General features: G+C 35.0%; 2 protein-coding genes and 1 long non-coding RNA gene across 3 annotated transcripts in view; 1 reads left to right on the plus strand and 2 right to left on the minus strand.

Moving 5' to 3' along the window:
* Window positions 1-59: 59 nt before the first annotated feature.
* Window positions 60-5,840, minus strand: LOC138321359 (probable manganese-transporting ATPase catp-8). Its single transcript, XM_069265002.1, has 8 exons — window positions 5,788-5,840; window positions 5,420-5,559; window positions 4,874-4,991; window positions 4,204-4,400; window positions 3,783-3,922; window positions 2,903-3,011; window positions 1,758-1,901; window positions 60-276 (listed from the first exon to the last, which is right to left on the minus strand). The coding sequence occupies exons 2-8, from the start codon at window positions 5,495-5,497 to the stop codon at window positions 169-171; spliced, it is 894 nt and encodes a 297-aa protein (XP_069121103.1). The 5' UTR covers window positions 5,498-5,559; window positions 5,788-5,840; the 3' UTR covers window positions 60-168.
* Window positions 5,841-6,015: 175 nt separating this feature from the next.
* On the minus strand, window positions 6,016-9,349 carry LOC138322481 (uncharacterized). Its single transcript, XR_011208405.1, has 6 exons — window positions 9,338-9,349; window positions 8,705-8,849; window positions 8,188-8,343; window positions 7,732-7,805; window positions 6,958-7,122; window positions 6,016-6,183 (listed from the first exon to the last, which is right to left on the minus strand). It is a non-coding gene; the product is annotated as an uncharacterized lncRNA (long non-coding RNA).
* Window positions 9,350-13,605: 4,256 nt separating this feature from the next.
* LOC138321360 (uncharacterized) overlaps window positions 13,606-26,011 on the plus strand; it is a 30,515-nt gene continuing 18,109 nt past the window's right edge. Inside the window, 11 exon segments of the mRNA XM_069265003.1 lie at window positions 13,606-13,853; window positions 15,414-15,469; window positions 18,044-18,229; window positions 20,315-20,440; window positions 20,875-20,953; window positions 22,926-23,007; window positions 23,560-23,673; window positions 24,371-24,446; window positions 24,850-24,993; window positions 24,996-25,016; window positions 25,586-25,653. Coding sequence (XP_069121104.1) covers window positions 13,703-13,853; window positions 15,414-15,469; window positions 18,044-18,229; window positions 20,315-20,440; window positions 20,875-20,953; window positions 22,926-23,007; window positions 23,560-23,673; window positions 24,371-24,446; window positions 24,850-24,993; window positions 24,996-25,016; window positions 25,586-25,653 — 1,103 coding nt within the window. The 5' untranslated portion in view covers window positions 13,606-13,702.

Raw genomic sequence — 26,011 nt, forward strand, 5'->3', positions numbered from 1 at the left:
AATTTAAAACACTTCCTAACAGATTGCTTTAATCATTAAACAAATTACGAACATCAAAGTGTGATCCCATAATATATTTAATATTCATCATCATCATGTTCGATTAAATTAAAAAGTACATATTACAATACAATAATTTCAATTTGTTAAAATGTCTCTAATTTCACATCATCCCTGTCGAAGTTTTCCTCTTCCAAATAAAAAGAAACATATCCTGTCCAATAGTAAAGCACCCGCGACATCTGCCAATAACGTAGAGAGAACAACATTGCGGAACTGAAACAGAAGGGAAACATGTTGGACATTACATTTAGAAATCTACTTGCAGCTGTTGTTTTATGAAGCTTTTTTATATTCTTTAACACTGCAGTATTACCGCTAGCCACTATGTATTTGAGTACAAGTACCTGACGTGTATACAGTAGTTCACGTCACCTTTAATTTGTGATCAAGGGCTTGGCTCTTACTGACAATGGTGCATTCATAATATATATATATATATATATATATATATATATATATATAAATAAAAAAGAACAATGTCCATGTGATGGTTTCCATATACATAAAAAAAACACAACTATAAAACAGTTTTTTCTCCCTAGCGCTTTCTCGGCTCATGCCGGTCTTCAGGGGTTTGAATTCTTTTATTTGTAAAACATGACGTCATAGTACAATGACGTCATAGTAAGATTACGTCATGACATGGTACATAAAGATATTGTGAATGGTTCTGGAAGAAAATAACAAAAACATGAGGACGAAATAAAAACTAATATGAAGTTCCTTTGTCCCGTTCTGAATTTAGCACAGGTTTCATAAGTTGAATAAAATACATTTCTTTATTTTCTCTTTTTAAAAGATCTGAATTGGACATTTGATATATTGGTAAAATAAAAAAAGTATCATTAGCACACATATGACAATGTTCGTTTACTGTTAAATATCTGAGATGGTCTGTTTTGGTTTGTAAAACTAATATGAATTGTACATCCAAAAATGTCATATACGCACTTATTTGTAGCAAATGCTCAGATTTTTATATTGGTCAGACAGGAATGGAATTGAGAAAGAGAGTTACATTACACCGACAACAACACAATATCTTTATGTACCATGTCATGACGTAATCTTACTATGACGTCATTGTACTATGACGTCATGTTTTACAAATAAAAGAATTCAAACCCCTGAAGACCGGCATGAGCCAAGAAAGCGCTAGGGAGAAAAAACTGTTTTATAGTTGTGGTTTTTTTATGTATATATATATATATATATATTTATAATTTATGTTTCTATCGTTATTTGGAAAACATTTGAATTTGCATTCAACCTCTCTCCTGAAAATACTATAGTTGAACAACTTATTATAAAAGTATTCTCATTCAATATAAATTTGAACTACTATCAGGCAACCAGTTCTTGCCAAGTACCAATTCTTGCCATCACATGTGTTCTTATTTGACCAAAGACAAATTTTCAGATAATTTTTTGTGGAAATCAGCATGGTAGTGTCTTCTATCAGAAGATGGCTTTATTGAAGTAAATTTTCAAGGCAATCCTATGGATACAGATGCGATGGCGAGAATTGGTCCCCTGCCAGTACAGTAGTAAACTTTAACATTTTTTGTAGGCTTACTCATCATTTCTCCAAGAAATTATCAGATGAAATTGTTCTGTCTTTGTTCATGCTAAAAAATTTACAGAGAGGTACTTATATAATATAGATGCATCAGATAATTTGTGTCAAAGCTCACCTCATCTGGTAATGGAACAAGTTCAAACTGTTCTGTTATTTCTGGAAAGATACCACTGGCCAGACCGACTATAGAGCCAGCAGATATCAGCAAACTGTACAATAGAGGTTTGTTGTTACGTAGGCTCTCCATGAAGGGTTCACCCTGCAATCAAGAGAGAATAAAATATTTAAATAATCCTTGGATCGAGGGAAGACAATAACATATTTACCAATATCTTATCCCATAGTCAAGAGGAGACAATATGGTTTCTAACAAATTGTTTTTGAGACAACAGTAGGCAGACTTATTTTTAACAAACTAAAATTCTGGTATTTACTAACTACATTGAAATCAAGGGGAGACAATACATAATTTTTAATCATCTCTAAAGTAAGGGAGACCAACTTGCTAAATACCACCTTATTCAGTAGGAGTGACTATCGCCTACAATTTTAACTATTGCAATGCTATTGCTATAGAGGGAAACACTATTGCGATAGTTTTTAACTATAGCAGAATAAAAACTATCGCAGAATACAATTGCAATAGTATTGTGATAGTATTGCACTCTGAATTCGATCACAATCCGGTCAATGAATTGGCCGCCACGAAGTACCTCTAGTGCAGTATTGGTTTAGAGTTACTTCCCTTTACCTGCTAACGTCAGTACCAACTCAAACGCAATGAAGATCGTTATTAAGGACACTGGCGTGTTTGCGTTTGGATTGAAAAGCATGTAAAAGTGACATTTTATCGCGACTGCTAGTCTGTTACTGTATGAAACCTCTGTGTCTGTGAGTACATGATTTTAATCCAAGTTACAGAAATAAAACTATCGATAGTTTGGCATACTATCGGCGATTGTTATGGACTTTTTGAAATTGCCATCGATTGATCGAGTTGAGAAACATACAATCGCAATATATCGATAGTCCCATGTATTGTTACACCCCTATTATACAGGGAGTTAATAACAACCTTACTCTGTTAGGAAGACAATATTTAACTTACTCATCATGATTAGATATTTAATAAGCTAAATCACAGTCAATCTGTCATAAAGTCATAAACTGACTCCCAGGTGAAAATAGTAAAGCTACAGCAATGACAAACAATAGACGAAGAATTTACAAAATACCATGACGATCGACTGTATTACTTACCCTATAATTAACGGCAAATGTGGATACTTGTAGAGCCATTGATATGATATATACTGTGGTGTTTAATAAACTTGGTGAAAATTTGGCTTCTAAATCTATCTTGTCCACTCTGTGAATAAAGCAAGTGAAACCATGAACTGTACTTAGTGATTTGGAATTATCAGCTAGTTAAAAGGCCCACTACCTTTCCAAAATGGCTTTTAATTTTTTAAAAATAGGAATGTAAAACAAGATCGATATTTTTGTAGAGTCTTAAAAATTATTAACTTACCGTTAATACTACATTTATCATCTGCACGATTTCATTAAAATAAATAAAATGTTTATTTTCATAACGCGGGTCGTATTATGTTTCCCGCCGTCGTCCTAAATACCGCGCGGTAGTTACCTATCACTGCGCCAGACGACAAAACAGCAAATTGACTCTCCACTGTTTTCATATATTGCGCAGAAAATCTTGCATATGTTTGGTGTCGTAACCTTATTTTAGGTCATTGGTATGCATTTTCTGATGTTATTAATGTTTTTTAAGAAACCTTTATATTTTGCTCCGGAAAGGTAATGGGCCTTTAATAGAAAAGTTATATTCATATTTACAGAATTCAATAGATGTGTCTAATAAAGATTAAGTTAAAGCTCTGAGGCAATTAATCTTGCGACTTATCATTTACAATACTTTTTCTTCATCTGTGTTTTTGCCTCAAATTAAAAAAAATAATATGAAACAAGTGAAGACTGTTTTAGTATGTACTATTTTTACATCAATATTTCTGGATGGACAAACAGCTAAGCAGATTCCTGAACAGTACTGCATATTTCCAGCTCCCCTAATTTTGGAGGTGAAGATCTATTCGAGGAGAATATATAATAGTAAACTTACGATGGAGCTAATTCTTTGGCACCCTGCACTAGGTATACGAGGCAGGTGAAGTGAACAAAGAACTGTAGCAACACTGTGAGCAAGGTGTACAGGTTCAGTATATTGGTAAGTGGCCGCTCCTTAGATAATATCTTCAGGGGCTGTAACAGAATAGTTTATTTATCAAATCACCATATTTACCAAATTTTATCAATGAATTATTTTGATGATTCAGACATAAAATAAAAGACCAGATTAATTTTTTAAGCCTCTACATTAGTTTTCTGGAACTGATATACTTATACCATTATTTAGAAGATGCCAGAATGTACCTAAAAAGTAAATATTTCTTTCAATTTAAGTTTAAATGAGCTTTGGTGTTTTTTATATCTCCCATACAAGACAATATAACTCATCTCTGTTTAAAGTTTGACCTCCTAACCTTTGACCTTGATATAAATAGAAAACATCCAGCCAATAGCAGACCCTGCATTGTAGCTTGGCTGTCGCTGAACTTGATGCCGTCCAGGTACAGGACGCTCTGGCTGTAGGCCAGAATCAGGGCATTTAGGGCAAGAATTTTAAACATCTGTAGAGTGGTGACCAGAGTACAGCGCCCCTGTTTTATCACATGGCAAACTGTAAATTAGAAACAGAATAATCACTGTAAAACACTTTGTTTTCATTAGATGCGAATTGTCACCATAGAGGTCAAGCTCAAAGTTAAATGTTTCACGCATGATTGTATCATGAATGCACAATTATCTCAAAAAGCACTTGATAAATATTAAAATTAACATGAAAACAAAGTGATCTAATACAGTACACAGTGAATATAAGAGTCTAGTTCTCTGATGAAGGCACAGATACTGTAATATAATTAGATCAGAAATTTGTATACATCTCAAGTCAAATATCTGGACAGAAGATTGTAAACTAATAAACTTATGTACATGGTGGCCCTCAATCTTGTAAATAGTATAATATATCTTGTATTTCAGTTTAGATGTCAATTATGATGATTCACTTCCATTTTTGACTCATCGGACATAGCCATGACAAGTGGGGTTAATATCTGATATACTAAACTACATGCTGTACTTCATACTTACTACACATGGTGGTTGATAGTTTTGATGTAAATGGTGACGCTATGCTGGCATCTCCTAATCTTATAACTTGAGCTTTCTCCTCCTCTTCCAAATCTTTTAGCATGCTAGCAAGCTTTTTCTACAAAGCATTGTCATACTGAATGTGATTAAAGCAGAAATTTTCATGACGTCATAATAGAGACGTCAATGTTGCATAAAAGATTTAGAACAAATAATCCATTGGAAAATCAATAGAATCGTAGGCTTAAATGTATTTTATGTTATCAAGTAGTCTGAAAATTAATTAAAAGCATTGATGTAACTATTTTTTAACTTCATAGGGTTATGAAATAAATTTTGTTTGCAAACTTTTGTCAGAATCAGCTATGCGGATTCACACAGTTTACAAACAAAATTTCTTTCTTAATCAATGCTTAAATGAAAAACTGTCAATTTTAACAATAGAAAAACAAAAGAAATATGAAAGTTACATTGTGCCTAAATTTCTTCACAACTGTACAAACTATATAGAGCTTCAGGAATAAGTTTACTATGGGATGGTCATACCTGTGCTGGAGCGAGGTTGTCTCCCCTGGCTATAGCTCTCTGTTTAGCTGCCCTACTTCCTCCTTTAGATCGGGACATTGCGGAGTGTTTATCATTTTGGTTTTCATTTGATCCTGCTTCTCTCCATCTACTGGTGATCCCTAATAAAATGAAGTTTATAACATTCCTTAAAGATTAAGTGTATCAATTTCTTTAAAGATTCTTTTCAAAACTTACATTTTATAGTTTTATTGAGCTATTATATATACAAAGCGAGATTCTAATTCTACAAACACTGATGACTATATTTATTATAAAATCAGAACAGTAGGTCAACATTCACTAAACTGACAATATTTCAGACCAGAGTATGTAATATGTTAAATTACCTCATCAGCAGGTCTACGCCTTTTCCTCTCTGGTGGTTTTTCTGGAGCGTTACTTTGGTTAAAATCCGTTGAGAACGGACTGTGCACTATAACAAAAGGTCATCTTGACTCTTAGGGTCAGATGATCTAAGAAATGTTATGTGTTAAAAGTATTATACATCCAGACGTTTAATGGATATAGAATATTAGCGCTAATTACTACACCAGTGCTAGAGAAAATCTTACATCTGCTGGCGTCAAGAGAGAGAGGCGTGGTCTGTTGGGACGGTGGGGGAGTAGATAGGCCAACCACTACCGAGGGGCTCCACAATCCTACACCATCAGCAGTTAGACAGGGAGGACTCAACTCGAGAGACGGCGGGTTCTGTTGGTGATTCTTATTCAGCATACTGTCTTCTTTTAAAGCCAAATTAATTATACAGTGTAAGTAGGGCTGAAACGATTAGTAATTTTTTGTATTCGATTATTGCGGTCACATGTAATCGATTACTAATCGATTAATCGTTTGAATTGAAGGCAACTATATTGAATGAACTATAATCAATGAACTTTTTTATTTCCGTGATCAAAAAAATAAAATAAATCAACAACTCTTATATTCAATTAGAATATGAACAAAAACATTCTTTTTTATATGATAAACACATGCAATAGTAAAATTTAAATGTTCAAGATTACTGCTCCTTCCGCTCCCGAGCGTCCCGGCGGCGATTAGGCCTCCGTGACGTAACAACATGGAGTCGATAGCTAGTGAAAATTGGCGAACAGCGTGTTGCAAGCTTTCTCATGACATCCACTTTTTCATTGATTAATGACTTTAACTTCCACAGAGACGTAATTTAACAAGTATTTCTCACATCATATATGCTTTGTTGAGTTCAAAACATGTACATAAAGAGATGAAACTCCAGTCGGAATGGCTTACTCAGAAATCCATGATCTGTCAACGTGTTTAGTCAGCTTACAATGCACTGGCTATGCATGTTACGATTAACGATTAATAAAATCTTTAATCCATTATCAGCAATTAGCTTCATTAATCTAATCGTCTCCGATTATTTGACTAATCGTTTCAGCCCTAAGTATAAGACAATAAATCTTCAGATGTAATAACTTTCAGCAAGGGTTTTTTGGATCAGCATTGGGCAGGGGAATAATGAGACAACTTACCTTTTTCAGATGTTATAAGTTTGAGAGAGGGTTTTCTGGGGTTGGATCAGCATTGGGCGAGGAGTGATGATGGGACATGTGAGCTCCTCCCACATCCCTTCTGTCATGTCCAGCGACATCTTAGCGCACTCAATCACAACATCCTGGGCCTCCATCTGACGCCACCTACAGGAACATATACATACTAGATAATAATTGAATTGGGAATGTTTCTTCTTAGCTAAACTCCACCTAGACTCAATATCAGATTGGAAAAAGGACAGGATGTGACAGACATGTGCTACAATATACACCACCCCCAATTTAGACAATGGGGTATTAAAGAAATAACAACCATCGTGGTCAGGAGTGATATTGAGTCCTCAAAATAATTTCTACATGCTAAAGGTCACACTGTAGGTCTAATACAGTACTTGTACATGACTGTCTGCCTCACCTAGGCGAGCCGATCATTTAGCCAACATGAAGATTTAGACAAAAGGATACAGAGTTTGGAAAGTGCAATGGAAAGACGAAATAGACAGACAGAAATAATGTAAATCTACACATCCAGGGTGGAAAAGTCACAACAGAGCATTTCAAAGAGTTTCTTAGGATTAAGCTTTCAGGAATTCTTTCGTGACCCAGTTACAAGTTTAAGGTCAACCTGGGACAAGTGCCAGCTACTTGATATATGTTAGTGGATTTCTACAGGAACTGACATAGTTTAAGATACCAAAACGAATGTTATAAAGGAACGACAGCCAGCATCAATCAACAGTCAGGATAGCTTACCTTTTAGAGGAGACTTCATGATCCCTTGAGCTAGTAATGAGGTGTGGGTGTAGTCTTACTCTGTCTAACATGGGCTACAAACGTAGAGATAAATGTTAAATACAGACATTTATATATATGTATCAATTTCGTTTTCACATCAATTAAATTTTGTGATTTACAGGTAATCAACATGGTTTACAGTATCCTCTTTCAAAATTTCAAATCAATTTATTGAAAATAATCCTCAGTACTTCATTGAAAGGATCAAGATTAAAAAAAAAAATAGGAAAGAGAAAATAAGTAACCTTGTATGACCTCATTTATTTTCTCCATTGTCCAAAATATCTTTAATATTATTATGAACGAAGTTTACATGTGTCAAACTAGAGTCATAATAAGAAATTGATTTGTTATAAATTGAATAACTGGTGTCAGTTTTGAATTTTTGCTTCATAAAAAACAAAATTGTAATACCTTAACAAATTCATCAAAGACCTTAGCATTTTCCTTTTTATTGTAGTGATGACGGAGGTAGGTAAGAAAAGTTGTAGGGGAACATGCCGTACAATCTGTGGAACAGTGAATACAACGCTACTTGTAGGTGGAGCAGGAACACATCCGGCACATTTCCTGTCATACCAAAACACACAGCAGACACGCATTACAGAATCTATTTTCTTCATCTCGAAGCATTATAAGTAATATTCTTCATAATGATGTATACACAAAATATTCAGAGGAATGATCGATTTTGCATATTCCATATGTGTATGTAGATACAGAATGTTAACTGAAGCCTTTGTCTAGGTATTTTAATGCCCAGTAATTTACTTTATCTCCTCAATTAAAATGATGTCACATAATATGTCAACCAAAGTTCTAAAATTTATTGCTATTCCAGTTGATGTTTAATGTAAGGTAATGTAAAACAAATTCAGTATTTTGCTGAAATAGACTGAAGTCTGATCTATTTAGGAATAGCATCCCTCACCTGGTTTCCTCTCGTTAAAGGCTACAAGACGACTGAATATATTAAAGATTTCTGTAAGCTGGTTGCCAATCAGGGCAGGAACAGACGGCAATAATACTGTGAGGGCCATCACACCAGTCATAACCACAGGAATGTCGGTTTCTGTCTGATGACAAAACATTTCATTCTTAACAAAAGATAATCCAAGATATATTCTGTCTCCATGTCAATTCTATGAATAAGTCTAGTTCCTAAATGTTTACCCTAACAACTAACTCAGAGCCCACAGGTTATGTCTGCACAATTATCTACCCTTGAGAGTCTAAATATTGATATTAATTAACAACTGTTTTCAAAAACAATAACTCTACTTAATGAATAGACTACATACTTCAAATCTGACTGCCAAATTATGAGTGCTGTTTAAAGAAACCAATTTAATCTTTTGTACATTCCTATTTCTGTTTAATGAATGACCATTCTAAGGCTGCATGATTTCATAAAAGCCCCTTATAATTACTAGTCTTCAGACAGAATTAGGAAGAGGATATGTATAACATCCTGACAAATCCTTGGTAAAACAATAATTCAATAAAACATTTTTAGAAGTTCTAGTAATTTATTATATTTAATCTGTATTGGACACATTCTTACCTTAAGAGTTTTTAATGATGGAGTGGAAGACCTGTTGAGTGACAAGCTTGTGTACCCAAATTGGCTGTTTGCAGGCCAGTGACAATAAAATCTTCATAGCTGGTAGGCGATGTTCCACACTCTTCAAACCCTCATTTAGTTTATCTACCAAGTGCTGTTTAAAACAAAACAAAAACTACTGTCTTAATTCTCAGCCCTTAAGACATTTAACTCTGTTACCAAGTTGCGATTGGAAGAAAAATGGTTAATATTTATTACAGTTATTGTACGGAACTGGCAGAAAATGACTTTTTTTTTATTGAATAAAAGGGCCATAACTCTTCTATTTAAGATCTATTGTACAGAAGTGGCAGAAACTAACTTTTTTTTATTTAAGCAAAGGGCCATAACTCCGCTAAATAAGGTCCATTGAAAGTCGCGGTCGAACTTGGCCGAGTCCTTAAGGCATGTAATATTGTTAATAAGTTTGAAGAAAATTGGTTTACATTTGTTACACTTATTGCACAGAAATGACAGAAAATGACATTTTTAGTAATTCAAAGGGCCATAACTCTGCTAAATAAGGTCCATCGACACTTGCGATCGGACTTGGGCGAGCCCTTAAGACATTTAACTCTGTTACCAAGTTGCGATTTGAAGAAAAATGGTTAATATTTATTACAGTTATTGTACGGAACTGGCAGAAAATTAACTTTTTTTTATTATTAAATAAAAGGGCAAAAACTCTGCTAAATAAGGTCCATCGACACTTGCGATCGAACTTGGCCGAGCCCTTAAGGCATGTTTTAACCTTGTCACCAAGTTTGAAGAAAATTGGTTTACATTTGTTACAGCCTTATTTATTGCACAAAAAAAATTGCAGAAAATGATGTTTTTTAGTAATTCACAGGGCCATAACTCCGCTAAACAAGGTCCATCGACATTCGCAATCGATCTTGGCTGAGTCGTTAAGGGTATTAACCTTGTTACTAAGTTTAAAGTAAATTTGTTTACATTTGTTACAGTTATTGCATAGAAATGGCAGAAAACAGCATTTTTTAGTAATTCAAAGGGCCATAACTCGGCTAAATAAGGTCCATTGACAGTCGTGATCGAACTTGGCCAAGTTCCTAAGGCATTTAACCTTGTCGGTGATGGACTGAATAAAAAAGAGAAATCGGTTTACATTTGTTACAGTTCTTGCATGGAAATGAAGTGTTACAGACAGACGGATGGCCGGACGGACGAACCCAAATTAATATCCCCCGTTTCGGAAAAAGCGGGGTTAAAAAAAACAAACAAAAAAAACCTACAAGTGACAGTCATAGTGTCCAACAGGCAGAGTTACTTAGCATATATATAATTCATATACTTCTATCTATATGGCCTGTGTCACAGTGTCAGTAATGTCTACTAAAGCTATTTACCTTATCATGAGGTTCACGGACTTCTTTAATAATTTGGAGTGTCCTTTCAGAATGAGATATGTAATAGTAGTCCACAAGACTGCATACAAGCCAGGCTTCTTTCGCTGTAAAAGACATAAGTAAATACAACCCACAAATGTACGAAGAAAATTAATTACATGAAATGTTAGCAACATGTCTTGTAATGGCTTTGAAAATGCTGCAATTTACTACTTAACATCTTCTTGAATAAACAATCTAATTGATGCTGCTATATACCCATTTATAAACATCAAGACTTGCCCGTCTTACTAATCTTGTTCTATTTGATCTGAAATTTTCAAAGTGTCAATGAATATATTTCAATAGAATCTGTTTGAGGCAATCCTACAAACATGGGACCCCCGATACAATTATATACATTGTAGTTAATATATTGGTTTGAAAAAGACTTCTTTCCAGAGCTGTTTTTTTATACGTACTTGATGTAAGATTTTCTTGAACTAGCTTTGTAATGTCATTGGAGACATTGATGTCATTTGACTCTAACATGTTGAACAGCTCACGGACATCAACATTCTGTGCTCCACTTGACTGTGCCGCCATTTTGCCACTTTACAGATTCCTTTAAAAAAGAAACAATGCAAAGCCTATAATATGATTTGTAAAAATTAACCTCTAATTAAACATTAGGAGTCTTATTTGTCAGATTATCACACCTTTTAAAGTTGTATCAACATATTGCTAATTTATTTATAATTGGTAAATGCAGACAGTCATATCTAGCAGGTTCATTTATTTTTTCAGAACTCCATGCGTTTCATTATGATGAAAAATGGTATCCCATTCCCATATTAATAAATTTTCAAATTTGAAAAAAACAATGATACTTTCCTTGAATTCCCTTCACAGTCTATAAATGTAAGTAGTGGGGTTTGGGTCATTGGATATTTTTAATCATTTTGGACCACTGAGTTACACATACCTAATGACTTTACATCTAGAGCAAGAACAATATAATCTGAAGGTCAGTTTTGTCTGCCATTTAAATTTGTTACGTGGGCAATTTAAGGCCAAATTTTTAAATTATTGACTATGTGTGTATACTTACAACCACTGAATGATGGCTCAACCAAAGTTTGATAACACTGTACCTGTGTGATAGTATTAATTATCCTATAAGTTTTGGTATTGATCTTGCTTCAAATACCTGGTAATTAGCATTGGCAAGAAGACACCCAATCTAACTTAACTTGTGATATGGTGTTTTGAATTTTCAGGAGCAGACTTAATCAGCATCCCAACAAGGGCATTTAAAGCAGGGTATTCACATAAAAAAAGCTCAGTCTAAAGCATTGTCTTCTAGCTTAAGAGTGAGTCCAAGGTTTGTTGTCTTGATTAGTGCCACACAACAGATCATTATAAAGAGCTGATATTAATACAAAAACCCTGAATACATTCAAATCGTGCCTGAACACTGCTGGGAACAATACCCTTCAAAATTCAGCCCATCATGGTACAAAACCACAACCAACAGTAAGTAGCCATACCGGTACAACTAGTCATGGAAAATGATGCATCAATATATATATAGTATAGTCTCAGACTGTGGTGAAAATTGGATAAGGACATAGTTTAAAAGCTAGCTTTTTGGCGGTGCAGATGAGTGTCGGCACGTATCAAGTTAAACAACGGAAAAAGTGCAACCCAGTTTGGGACACAGCACGTTACATTTGGTGGCAGCGAACAGGTCTGGCATCTTGTAGGGTGTCCTTCAGACAGCACAGGAAGCCCAATGTTCCTGGTACTGGTTGGTGATTAGTGGGGTACTAGCAGCAGGGACAGTTGTGTGTGCCAATGATGCCATGTTGAACCTAGGAAACTTCAGGACTAAAGCTTGTTGACGAGGTGGGTAATGTGATGATATATGCAAAAGGGCATTTCAGCCGCATAGTCCATTAGCTAGCTTTTGTGGCTGTAGGGAAAGCCTCGGCACGTTACAAGACTAATGGTGTGATCTCAAAGTGAGTTTACAGGTAGACCAGCCTATACCTAATATTATAATTGAGAAGCTGGCTGCTGTTTGTTAAAGTTCTTGTCAGAAACACCATTGTTTCTTCCGCTGTGGATATCTATGGACACAGAAGGTAAGAAGATTATAAAACCCTGAGGTTTCAATAGTTGTTTTGGTAATGAAAGAATTGTGAAGAAAGTGTAACTCTATGCTGGGCAACACTACCTTGCCAGTAGACTAGATATAGAGTAATCAATCACTCAGTAAATGGACCTTACATGTTGCTGAAATATCTCTGTCTACTCAGGTTGACGGACACCTGGTTAAAAACCCCTTCTGTAAGTTATTTTTTAACCGGTTACTGCACGAATGTTGACAAATCAACGCAAATCCTGATCCAAATTATTTTCTTCTTTGAAAACACAGACTGACAGAGTTGAAATCGAGCGCCTTTAAATCGATTTCTGATAAATTAGATTACCTTAAATACACACTCATAAGCAAACATACACATGCATACCTCTGATAATGCTCTCGGTCGGTACTGTCAACTTGTCATACTAATCCGTTCCCTCTGCAGACCAAAATGCCTTCTGGAACTCTTTTTTATTCAGTCCATCACGAGATAGGTGGATCAGTCCACTTTCTCGCCGCTCAAAGGGGTGTTCATTTCTATGTAATTTTCTTGCTCAGAGCAAAACATATTTTGGATAAGTAAATATAACAATATTTAATTGATTTATTAAATTTGATGAAAAATTATAACAAAAGACGTACATATAACTTATAAGTATAATTTGGATTTAAGACATCGATCCTGACCACCCCTTTACTGAACATTACCGTTAACTTCCGACGGAAGTGGAAGTAAAAGCGCGAGAGCAATGGCGAACAGTTCGATCAAGAGAGTCGCAAAAATTGCATTATTGTTTTCATATTACACGAAGTAAGAAAACAATTGTCAAGATGCTGTCACAAGACAGTGAGCAGGATGAACGAGAACAAATTCAAGATGACATTCAGCGCCTTGAACTTATCTTGCGAGAAGGAGATAATTACGAGGAGACAGACGATGAAAATACGCACACTTCTCGGCATTATGTTCCCGATTACGCCGGTAAAATTACGTTAAGCGTTCTAAAATGCTATTAGTTTGTATCAGTCCGATAGATTATGCATTCAGACAGAAACATTTTTTCGATATAAAGAATTTTAGAGGTACAAATACGTTTTATTTGCAAGTTGGATTACCTCCCCTTGTTTTATGCAAATGAATTTGACCATGGTGATGTGATCAGATAGGGAAAATATGGAAATCCCCTTTCTGATAGTTTGACAGCATGATAAAAATTATGTACAGTACATGCAACAATCAAAATTATTTATCCCATCAAGTGAACAGAAACACCAGTGAAGTTATAAAATGTTATTCTGACTATTTCGAGACATTTTACTTAAAAGGCCCACTACCTTTCCGAAACAGCTTTTAATTTTTAAAATGGAAATGTAAAACGAGATCGATTATTTTATAGAGTCGCATAAGTTATCAACTTATGTATCAAGTGTAATGCTACACTTATCATCGTCTTCTGAACAATTTAATTTGGATAAATAAAATGTTAATTTTCATAACGTGGGTCGTCTTATGTTTCCCGCCGTCGTGCTAAATACCGCTCGGTAGTTGATTATCACTGCAGCAGAAGGCAAAATAGCGGAATGAAACCCAACTGTTATCATATATCACGCAGGATAACTTGCATATGTTTGGCGTTGTAACCTCATCTTAGGCCATCCATATATATTTTCTTATGTTATTTATGATTTTTAGAAACCTTTAAATTTTGCTCCGGAAAGGTAGTGGGCCTTTCATACTGCAGAACAATTTAATATGATATTATGTAGACATGATGTAGTGGCCAGACTGTGGTTTGGACCTCGAACACTTGGATGTTCTACTGGCAAACGACCAGTCCTCACCGAGTACCAATTATCGCCATCGCATATGTTACTTGGATGATCACAGACAAATTTTGAGACATTTTTTTGTGGAAATAGTACAGATACAAATGCGATGGCGAGAATTGGTACTGGGCAAGAACTGGTCGCCTGCCAGTACCAATTGAGCCACCAGGTTGCTACCAATCGACCCTGTCATGCTATTAAAATAAATAGATGACAGAAGTATTGACAAATTTTAGTAGTGTTGGACCGATTCTCGATTTTAATCGATGATCGATCGATTATGATTTTTCCAAAGACTATCGATTATGAAAGGTAATAATCGATTATTAAAATGGGAGATAACTCATGCTTATCTCATACTGTTCTGAACCTTTATTATGATATATATCAGGGCAAAATCACTTATCAAAATATTTTAAACATCATAGATACTCAAGAATTTGAATTAAAAAAAAAAACTTCTTCATGACTGTTCGTTCAGTGGATATCTTTTTAAAATTCTTCAGAAAAACTAAAAGGTGAAATATATAAATATAGGAGAGCTTTCTATAAATAGTATCCGATTATAAAATCGATAATTAGTAAATTGTACTAAACCGATGATCGATTACCATTTTACAACCGATTCCCAACACTAAATTTTAGTTTCTTAATATATATAACATACTGAAGGTCATGACTATTATTTTAATGGTTTTTTTTTTGTTCTTTGCAGGCAATGCAGATACCAAACCTGGTCCAAGTGGTATTGATACCTATGAAGATGATCAGGTAAATATAGTGGTGTTCTGATTAATCAAGTTCACCGAGTATCGTTGGTTGGGGTGTTTGACCAATTAATCAAATAAGAAATCTGTAATCGAGTTTGGCGAAATTGTCCGACATCATGATAAACGAAAGTGTATAATTAGCTTGTGTGTGTTTTCGCTCATATCATTTCAAATATCAAGCGTCTAAACGAATTGAAGAGCACATACGCGTACGTAGTAATGTAAACGTTCAGAGGAGTATGATTTTATTTGTGAAAACATAAGTGACCTAAGAACACAGCAACATGTGTAGTTTGTACGATTTTCCTGGAAAACGTACACGGTCTTCAGTGGGACCAAAGCATAATTCAAATCAATTTTAATTGATCATTGATTGGTTACACAAAACTGATGATCGAAAAAATGACAATTGTCTATATTTATATATTAAATAGTAGTGATAAATTCAATTATTCTGAATTCATTAGAATTTTTTACTGCGAATTCCTTAAATAAAAGGTGCTTATATGTATACACTTGTAATGATAACATTTTTTCTAATCAAATTTGTCTTCATTAACAAAATGATTAATTTTACACTAGATTAACTGCAGCATCGAAAAGTTGAGATTATCTATCTGAAGAATAAAAAAAGTATGTAAAATTGCTAAACCAATTATTGTCGAAATCATATCTTTTTAGCCCACCATCATCAGATGGTGGGCTATTCAAATCGCCTTTCGTCCATGGTCCGTCGTCCGTCCGTCCTTCCGTCCGTCCGTCCGTCCGTTAACAATTCTTGTTACCGCTATTTCTCTAAAAGTACTGAAGGGATCTTTCTCAAATTTCATATGTAGGTTCCCCTAGGACCCTAGTTGTGCATATTGTATTTTGGGACTGATCGGTCAACAAGATGGCCGCCAGGCAGCCATCTTGGATTTTGATAGTTAAAGTTTGTTACCGCTATTTCTCAGAAAGTACTGAAGGGATCTTTCTCAAATTTCATATGTAGGTTCCCCTAGGACCCTTGTTGTGCATATTGCATTTTGGGACTGAACGGTCAACAAGATGGCCGACCAGTCGCCATCTTGGATTTTGATAGTTAAAGTTTGTTACGGCTAATTCTCAGAAAGTACTGAAGGGATCTTTCTCAAATTTCATATGTAGGTTCCCCTAGGACCCTAGTTGTGCATATTGTATTTTGGGACTGATCGGTCAACAAGATGGCCGCCAGGCAGCCATCTTGGATTTTGATAGTTAAAGTTTGTTACCGCTATTTCTCAGAAAGTACTGAAGGGATCTTTCTCAAATTTCATATGTAGGTTCCCCTAGGACCCTAGTTGTGCATATTGCATTTTGGGACTGAACGGTCAACAAGATGGCCGACCAGCCGCCATCTTGGATTTTGATAGTTAAAGTTTGTTACGGCTAATTCTCAGAAAGTACTGAAGGGATCTTTCTCAAATTTCATATGTAGGTTCCCCTAGGACCCTAGTAGTGCATATTGCATTTTGGGACTGATCGGTCAACAAGATGGCCGCCAGGTAGCCATCTTGGATTTTGATAGTTAAAGTTTGTTACCGCTATTTCTCAGAAAGCACTGAAGGGATCTTTCTCAAATTTCATATGTAGGTTCCCCTAGGACCCTAGTTGTGCATATTGTATTTTTGGACTGATCGGTCAACAAGATGGCCGCCAGGCAGCCATCTTGGATTTTGATAGTTAAAGTTTGTTACGGCTATTTCTCAGAAAGTATTGAAGGGATTGTTCTCAAATTTCATATGTAGGTTCCCCTAGGACCCTAGTAGTGCATATTGCATTTTGGGACTGATCAGTCAACAAGATGGCCGCCAGGTAGCCATCTTGGATTTTGATAGTTAAAGTTTGTTACCGCTATTTCTCAGAAAGCACTGAAGGGATCTTTCTCAAATTTCATATGTAGGTTTCCCTAGGACCCCAGTTGTGCATATTGCATTTTGGGACTGATCAGTCAACAAGATGGCCGCCAGGTAGCCATCTTGGATTTTGATAGTTAAAGTTTGTTACCGCTATTTCTCAGAAAGCACTGAAGGGATCTTTCTCAAATTTCATATGTAGGTTCCCCTAGGACCCCAGTTGTGCATATTGCATTTTGGGACTGATCGGTCAACAAAATGGCCGACCGGTAGCCATCTTGGATTTTGATAGTTAAAGTTTGTTACCGATATTTCTCAGAAAGTATTGAAGGGATTGTTCTCAAATATCATATGTAGGTTCCTCTAGGACCCTAGTTCTGCCTATTGCATTTTGCGACCACCATCTTGGATTTTGATAGTTTAAAGTTTGAAAAGCAGAAAAAAGAAGTGTAAGTTTGAAAAGCAGAGAAAAGATACCTCTTTCATTTGTCAGACATAGATCAATCTTTGGTGGGCGCCAAGATCCCTCTGGGATCTCTTGTTAATATAGTCATAAACATGTCTTATAGAATAAGTGTATTATCGTAAAATGTTTTAAATAGGATTTTGTTGATTTGCTATTAATTTAGACCCTGATCAATCTTTTTAAACTTGTTAAAACACGATAGTTTCTTTAGGTAAACCATGTTTATTTTCCCAAGGATATTGATGAAGATAGCGAACAGCCAGGTACAGCAGGTGTGGCACAGTTACAGATGGTGGGAGAGGATGGTGAAATTGTCATTAATCCAGAGACATGTCTGGCTTTGAACCGAGCTTACCAAGAAATCCTTTTGGACCTGCTGAGGAAAATTGAAATCTCTCTACAAGAAAACAGGAGTAAACAGGTAATATATTCATTCTGATTTTCAATGTAGTACAAGATATTACTCTTGCTACAAAAGTAAAAATATTTCCATGTTTAAAGGGTTTGTGACAAAGAAACCTTTTTTATAGATTTTCTGATAGTTTGACCCCATCAATGTTGGCTCACACACGTTTCACAGCACTCCGCAAAGCTGTTTATCTACTTTAAGGGCAGTAAGGGTAAATGGCTGAGACTGAGAAAACTTAAATGAGCTAGCCGGTCTCGTGGTACCAATGCGTCATCCGTTTCACCCTGTTTTGCTATCTGCTGTAGATACTGTATATTTATAGAGAAAAAACACAGAGTCTTCTAGTATTTTGTAAATATCCACAGTGGAAATCAATGACAGTGATATCTCTGCTTTGGGTTTTGTTCCGGGCATTTTCCCATACCAGTTTGACTCTTTGATGAACACTGATAATTCTCTTTCTACGAAGAAGGGGGATAACATCATCAGATGTTTCAGATGCTGATCAAGAAAACCAAGAAGGTAATCAAGAGGATCGGTTGACAAACACAGCATTATTTTAATTTATTGGCATTAAATATTTATGTGGATGCCTTCAAGGGTATTCATCAGATAATTTCTTTTTAATAAGTGAATATAATCTGTAATATATCTTACATTTTAGAATTAATTTTTTTACATTAAAATCATCCATTGAGAACAATTAATTTCTCCTTTTATTATATTATAAATGCATTAACCTAAATGCATTTGCATGATTGATATCAGTGACTTACGACTTATATAATTACTACACTAATTTTACATACCTACATATTACAAACGTACAAAAATTGAAGGATTCAGTAAATAAGGATTATCTTCTTAACAATAGAGGAATGTATAATAATGACATTGGTTACTACTGTGAGACAAAGCTAACGACATGGTTCAATTACTAAAAGTGAATTTTTCTATTTTAAGTTTTGGATACATATTTAGTGATATTATTTTTAACAGGTGCTCATATGGTTTCTGTGATCCTATGGTTACGGAATTGGAATCTACGGTCTGCTGTTGTGAGATAATGATGTCAATTGCATAGTTTTCAATAAAAAAACATGTCTGTAAATTGTTTATATTGTTATTAATTTAACCTATTGATATGTTTATTATTAACGAAATGTTACTTTTGTTGCAATATTTATATACATTACACCTATCCTCTTTTCGATATAATGTACACTTTGTGTGAGGACTATACAGCCGGATACTATTAATGATATTATGCAATTATTTATTTAATAATGAGTACTGTAGCATTTGTATGAGTCATTGAGTAGTAGGCAGGCAATGATGATAATAAATTGTCCTTAAGTTTTACAAGCAAACACATATTTGAAACACAAGCATTCCATGTATAATGTTTACTAACAAACAGGACTGAGTAATGTACAATAAATACCATTATCATGTCATAGATAATAGATCACCCTTTCAAACATAAATCAAATTGTCCCTGAAGTAATCTAATGCCTCCATATAAAACCCCATTCACACAAATGATGATTTCCTGTCAGCTCAAACTTGACACTTATGTAATGCAACCATGTATTTTGAATACTCTTCTTCTTTGGAAAGCGAAAGAACTTGTTTTTAAAAGACTTATTTTATTTTAACTTTTTTTTATTTCTGTGATTGTTATAGCAGCCATAAGCAGCACATTGTACCATACTGAATTTATAATGACAGCCTGTGAAACACAGGATAAGATAACTGTAAGTTTAGATGTTTGGCTCTATTCGTGTCCGTCTCATCAGCAGTGGTGAGCCATGGCCAGTCGGTGAACCAGTGACATCATGCTGGCTGACAGCCTCATTATCACAATAAATTTTTGCATATCGTTCAGCTGCCCTAGTAGGTTTAAGGTTCCTAAGTGATAAAAGTTCACTTAAAAATGGAATGACTTAATTAGTTCTTGACATTTTTCATGATGTAAATATATTGATCTAGGTGTATAACTGAAACCTAAGTGAACGTAAATATGTTTACCCAAAAAAGGTCTTTATTGAAAAGTTTTTGATGAATGAGATCAATTAAATTTACTTCTATCTACAGGTTACAATGGAAGAGGATCTAAGTGTAAAAACCACAAGGAAAAACATCTCTTCATCAGACCCGCAGTCATTGATTAAACCTCTCACAGCTTTCAGGGTTCCATTTTTCAAAGATGTTGATGGAAGGGTATGTATACATATGTAGCAGGTAGTTTATTTTTGTTATCTTAATAATAACGCCAAAACATTCTTCCAAACATTTTGAATCAATATATATAACACCTGAATACGCATTACAAATGAAAATTTCTTTTAGCTGTCCCACTGACAACAAAATAACTGTGTTTATATTCAAACTTTGATCAGTTTAAATACTCAGATGGATAAACAGATTGGACTCAAGTTTTTTTGACTGTGAGAAACAGTTTATAAATTGTATATTTATATTAAAATTTAATAACAACAAAATTTCCTATCATCACTATTTATAACTCCACAATTGCTATATTTTCAAAAACTTTCATTGTCTCTGAAATCACTTAATAGATGCATATCTGAGATGTAGATACCTATTGGTTTCTGTCTTCGGTATTGATATGTGCTTGTTTTTCATTTGAATAGCATGCACCACAGAATGAAGATGTCAAGTTGAAGAATTCACTAGGAGAAATAAGGCAGGACCAACTGTTTCCAGTTGTATGTAAGTTGTCTCCCCTTTATATTTTAGTGACATATCTGTTATGGAGTCACATATAAACTGCTTTACTGAGATACTTGTTCTGTGATAGGAAGATCAATTTATATAATTTTTAGCTCACCTGGCCCAAAGGGCCGGTGAGCTTATGTCATGGCGCGGCGTCCGTCGTCCGTCCGTCTGTCCGTCCGTCAACATTTCCTTTAAATCGCTACTAGTCATAGAGTTCTGCATGGATTGTAACCAAATTTGGCCACAAACATCCTTGGGGGAAGGGGAACAGAACTTTGTATAAATTTTGGCTCTGGCCCCTCGGGGGCTGGAGGGATGGGGCCAATAGGGGGAAATAGAGGTAAATCCTTTAAACCGCTACTAGTCATAGAGTTCTACATGGATTGTAAACCAAATTTGAACATCCTTGGGGGAAGGGGAACAGAACCTTTATAAATTTTGGATCTGACCCCCCGGGGGCAGGAGGGGCGGGGCCAATAGGGGAAATAGAGGTAAATCCTATAAATCACTACTTGTCCTAGAGTTGTGCATGGATTGTGACCAAATTTGGCCTTAAACATCCTTGGGGGAAGGTGAACAGAACTTGTATAAATTTTGGCTCTGACACCCCGGGGGCAGGAGGGGTGGGCCCAATAGGGGAAATTGAGGTTAATTCTTTAAATCGCTACTAGTCATAGAGTTCTGCATGGCATGTAACCAAATTTGGCCACAAACATCCTTTGTGGAAGGGGAACAGAATTTGTATAAATTTTGGCTCTGGCCCCCCGGGGGCAGGACGGGTGGGGCCCAATAGGGGAAATAGAGGTAAATCCTATAAATCGCTATTTGTCCTAGAGTTGTGCATGGATTGTGACCAAATTTGGCCACAAACATCCTTGGGGGAAGGGGAACAGAACTTGTATAAATTTTGGCTCTGACCCCCAGGGGGCAGGAGGGGAGGGGCCCAATAGGGGATTGAGAGGTTAATATTAAAATTCCTTCAGAAAAGAAACAATGAACCTGTATTCAGAATATTACTTGGCATTACAAACCAGGTGAGCAATATAGGCCCTCTGGGCCTTTTGTTTATATTTAAATTCTCATGTATGATATATTTGTAATAGGAGAGGAATAAAATGTAGGGGTCAGACCAGGATTCAAACCCGGACCTCCGAACACTAGCCGAATACTCTACTGCTGAGCTACCTGTTCACCGGTGATTGATACAGTCCAATCCCGCTACACTCCTCTCTCCCTTTTCAAACATTTTGCCCTCAAAGACATCAAGACCCTTATACCACTACCATGGGTATTTTAGTCGGGCATCAATTTTGTAACAGGGGAGGAGAAAATGTAGCAGCCAAACCAGGATTCGAACCTGGGACCTCCGAACACTAGTCAAATGCTCTACAGCTGAGCTACCTGGTCACTGATGATCGATCCTGTCCAATCCTACAACACACATATTTAATGCACTCTGGGATTTGTTGCCATCTTTATTTCATCAGCACAACCAGTCATTCAAGTCTATTATTTTCATAATTCATCTCCTGAATCTTTTCAACTGCTATAAATTCTTATATTAATAATTCTTGCATCATTATTAAAATTACAAAAAATGAAACTTACATATCTTTCCCTATTAAAGCAATGGCTCTATCATTATTTAACACTAAGATCCATTTTGTTCAAATGTTAAATTTCTAATTGAAACATTTTTCATATCACACTGAGCACTTCATCTCATTTTGCAAGGAAGTATTTTACAGATTCTATATAGTTTTCTGATACAATCACTTCTGTAGAATCACTTTGTGTTAAACCTTTTAACTGTCTTGTTGATGCCCAAATCCAATAAAATCAAAACTTAAAAATAATGTACTGAAATGAATATAGAAGAATTAGTTGTTAGATTACCCAACCTTAGATAACAATGCTTCATGGACTTTGTATATGACAAATAATGACCTGTGTTGTAATATTACAGGGTTCTGGAGCCAGAGAGAAACTCTAGTGGAGGCAGTCAGAAGGGATGCTCAGGAGAAACTCATCAGACCATTAATGAATAAGTAAAGATATTTCTGTAAAATGAATAAAGTTAGCTAATTATCCATGCTTATCCAGCGTCTTATTCTACCATTAAGTTACTCTAAAAATAACTTCATTAGGAAAAATACACTAAAAAATGTACATGTGTGATTAGAAGAATCAGAAACGTCGTTTTCTAGAAAACACAAGTCCACTTTCATAAAACAATTACCTATTATTTCACAATATTTCTCTAATAAATATTTTCTAGCAGCAGTTTGCTCTCAAAACAAAACATATCTTTTCAAAACTATTGTTGCAATGATCTTTCTTATCCCACCATCCTTTGAATCTTGATGTCATGATATTATTTCATGATGTCATTTCATTGTTTCTGGCATGATGTCACAACAAATGTCTTGCCTAGCACACCACTGCAAATTGCTTCAGGTTATGTTACACTAGTGACGTATTAATAAAAAATATTGCACAAGCAAAGTCACTCAATATCGGGCCGATTATGTAGTAAATATATTTATTGCACTACAATATTATTTTGTCTGTAGTCACCATATTTTTTTTTCTATTTTCAGGAAGGAAGTAGAAGCAGAAAAACATATGGCAGCAGATAAAGATAGAAAGACAATAATAAAGAAAGAGATTGAGTCCACCTTAGACGATATTGACAGACAGATAGAAGACATCAGGTATAGATACAAGCTGTTGATTAACTTGCCTGCATGAAAATGAACCTATCACATATTCTATTGGGCTGCTTTTTTCAGCTTCCACCAAATGGCTATTTGTCACCAACTTTATCAGGAAAATAGAGATCTGATATTTGGCCTGTAATATGCCTACTGGCAGGCGATCAACCAATTTCTGTCAAGTACTCTTTCTTACTGTTGCATGTATTTTTATATAGTAAGTTGCAAATTTCCGTGAATAAATTCATCTTCTGACACAAAACATTGTTTGAAAATTGAAGTGTAATCATATAAATACGCATGTGATGGTAAGAATTGGTCGCTGTTTATATATATATAACAACTTTTTCAAGAACCGTATGGCCCAGAACATTATATTTGCCCTGTTAGCATCTTGAATAAAGGGCTACCAAGGACATGTATGTTCATATAATGACAGTGTACATGTTTATGTCAAGAGTTGGTCACTGTTAAACAACTTTCTCAAGAATCAGAAATTACATAATATTTGCCATCTTAACAATCTTTGATAAAGGGCTACCAAGTATGTTCATATAATGACTTTGTATTAGTAATCTCTATTAGATGCATCTCTTTATTCTTTCAGAAAAAATTAATGTTCATTGTCACTTATGAACAGATGCCTTATTGATAGGAGTTTTTTTTCATGAAATATTTTTTTTTTGTGGTATTCCAGGTCGTTCACCCTCGATAAACTCATGACTGAAATCAAAACAGACGATATTGATTGGATGAAGATATCTACAATTGATGTAAGTATATTTACTGAAATGTTTGATTCCCCCTAAGAGAAAATCATCTTTCTCTGAATTTATGTGAAGGTTTCCTTACATCAATGTAGTAACGTTAAAAATATTATTGAAGAAATGTCACCAATGATATGCCTAAATGTCAACTATCTTAGAATTCGATATGTGGCCTTCAACTACTGTACAAAGAAAAAAAATCATTGTAATTGAATCTTGTTCATTTCAACCTCAACACTCTAGTATTTATAAAACATTTGGTTGGCTCTTACATGTAAGTAAACACAACTCAAATCTCAGTTTACCAATGTCCCTCTGACTTTAAAATAGCAATGTTTGGCTGCTTTTTGTATTTAGACTTACAACTGAAAGTCATTTTGCTTTATTTGAGATGTTTAAATTATTTCAGTTCCTGGGGAAGCATGGTCCTGAAGACTGTAAGAAGTTCTGGGTGAATGTTCTACAGCCAGACATTAACAAGGATAAATGGGTTCCAGAGGAGAGAGAACTTCTCCACGAACTGGCCATTAAACACAACATGAGAAACTGGGATGTGTTATAGCTAAGGAATTAGGGGTGAGTTCCCTCCAGTTTTGCTACATTTGTAGGCATTTGGAAATTATTGAAATATTCTTTACTTGCATATTACAGAGTTATCTGTCCTTGTGGGTATATTATCTGATGGTGTGGGTATGTATTGATTGTGATGTCATGTGTTTGTAAGTGTAACATCATACTTTTAAGAGAAAACAATGTGAGTTTCGCTAACAAAATAATGACTTCACAATTGATATCTACCCCAAGAAAGATAACTTGATAATATGCAAAGAATGAAATAGATGTATAACATGAATTGAATCTATGTTTTAGTTGATAATGTAGTGGAAACTGCAAAACCACATATAAAATGTATAGCCTTCATAATTTTATAACTTATGACTATTTATCATTGTTCTCCCACACTATAACAATAGTATGCAACATTAACCACTAAATTGATATTCATTTCCCCATCAAGTTCTTCTTATTTTGGAAGTCCTCAATAAATTTGGTAGGGAAAAAATCATTTGAAAAAATGCTTGGGATAATTCATGTACGGATTTTGGAAAAAAATGCCTGTCTATTTTTTTTCAATTTCATTTCAGACAAATAGATCAGCTTATCAATGCTTGCAGTATTACCAACAGAACCTCAATGAAAACTTCACCCAACGGTCAGTCTTCTAGAATTACCAAAAATGTCTCAGTTTCATAAGAAATTTATCTAGTAACAGCACAAATCATGTTTTGAAAACATGTTTAAAAGAAAACCTTGAAACTGTTTCCAGAAAAGTTCCTCTGGACACTTCTATGCATGTCTAGGTTTATTTCTGTGTAACATTCCATTAATAATAGAGCGTTTTGAGGATCATTTGTTCTATAATCAGTGCCTTGCCATTATCCCATATGGGTTTTTTACTTGCAACTGAGAGGTGAAGGGCTACTGGTATTCAGGACACCTTTAGCATAGTAATTTCATATTGACCTCTGTATTAAGGAATCCTCTATATCAAGGACATTGCCTCACAAAGA

This window comes from Argopecten irradians, chromosome 4 (assembly GCF_041381155.1).
Source record: "Argopecten irradians isolate NY chromosome 4, Ai_NY, whole genome shotgun sequence".
Classification (NCBI taxonomy): Eukaryota; Metazoa; Mollusca; class Bivalvia; order Pectinida; family Pectinidae; genus Argopecten; species Argopecten irradians.

Excerpts from the sequence above, each read along its gene's own strand:
- LOC138321359 (XM_069265002.1), bottom strand. The coding sequence starts at position 5,497 with ATGTCCCGATCTAAAGGAGGAAGTAGGGCAGCTAAACAGAGAGCTATA. Across the intron at positions 3,012-3,782 it reads GCCAAAGAATTAGCTCCATC|AGTGGACAAGATAGATTTAG; the intron begins GTAAGTTTACTA and ends CTTTATTCACAG. Across the intron at positions 1,902-2,902 it reads CATTTGCCGTTAATTATAGG|GGTGAACCCTTCATGGAGAG; the intron begins GTAAGTAATACA and ends TCTTGATTGCAG.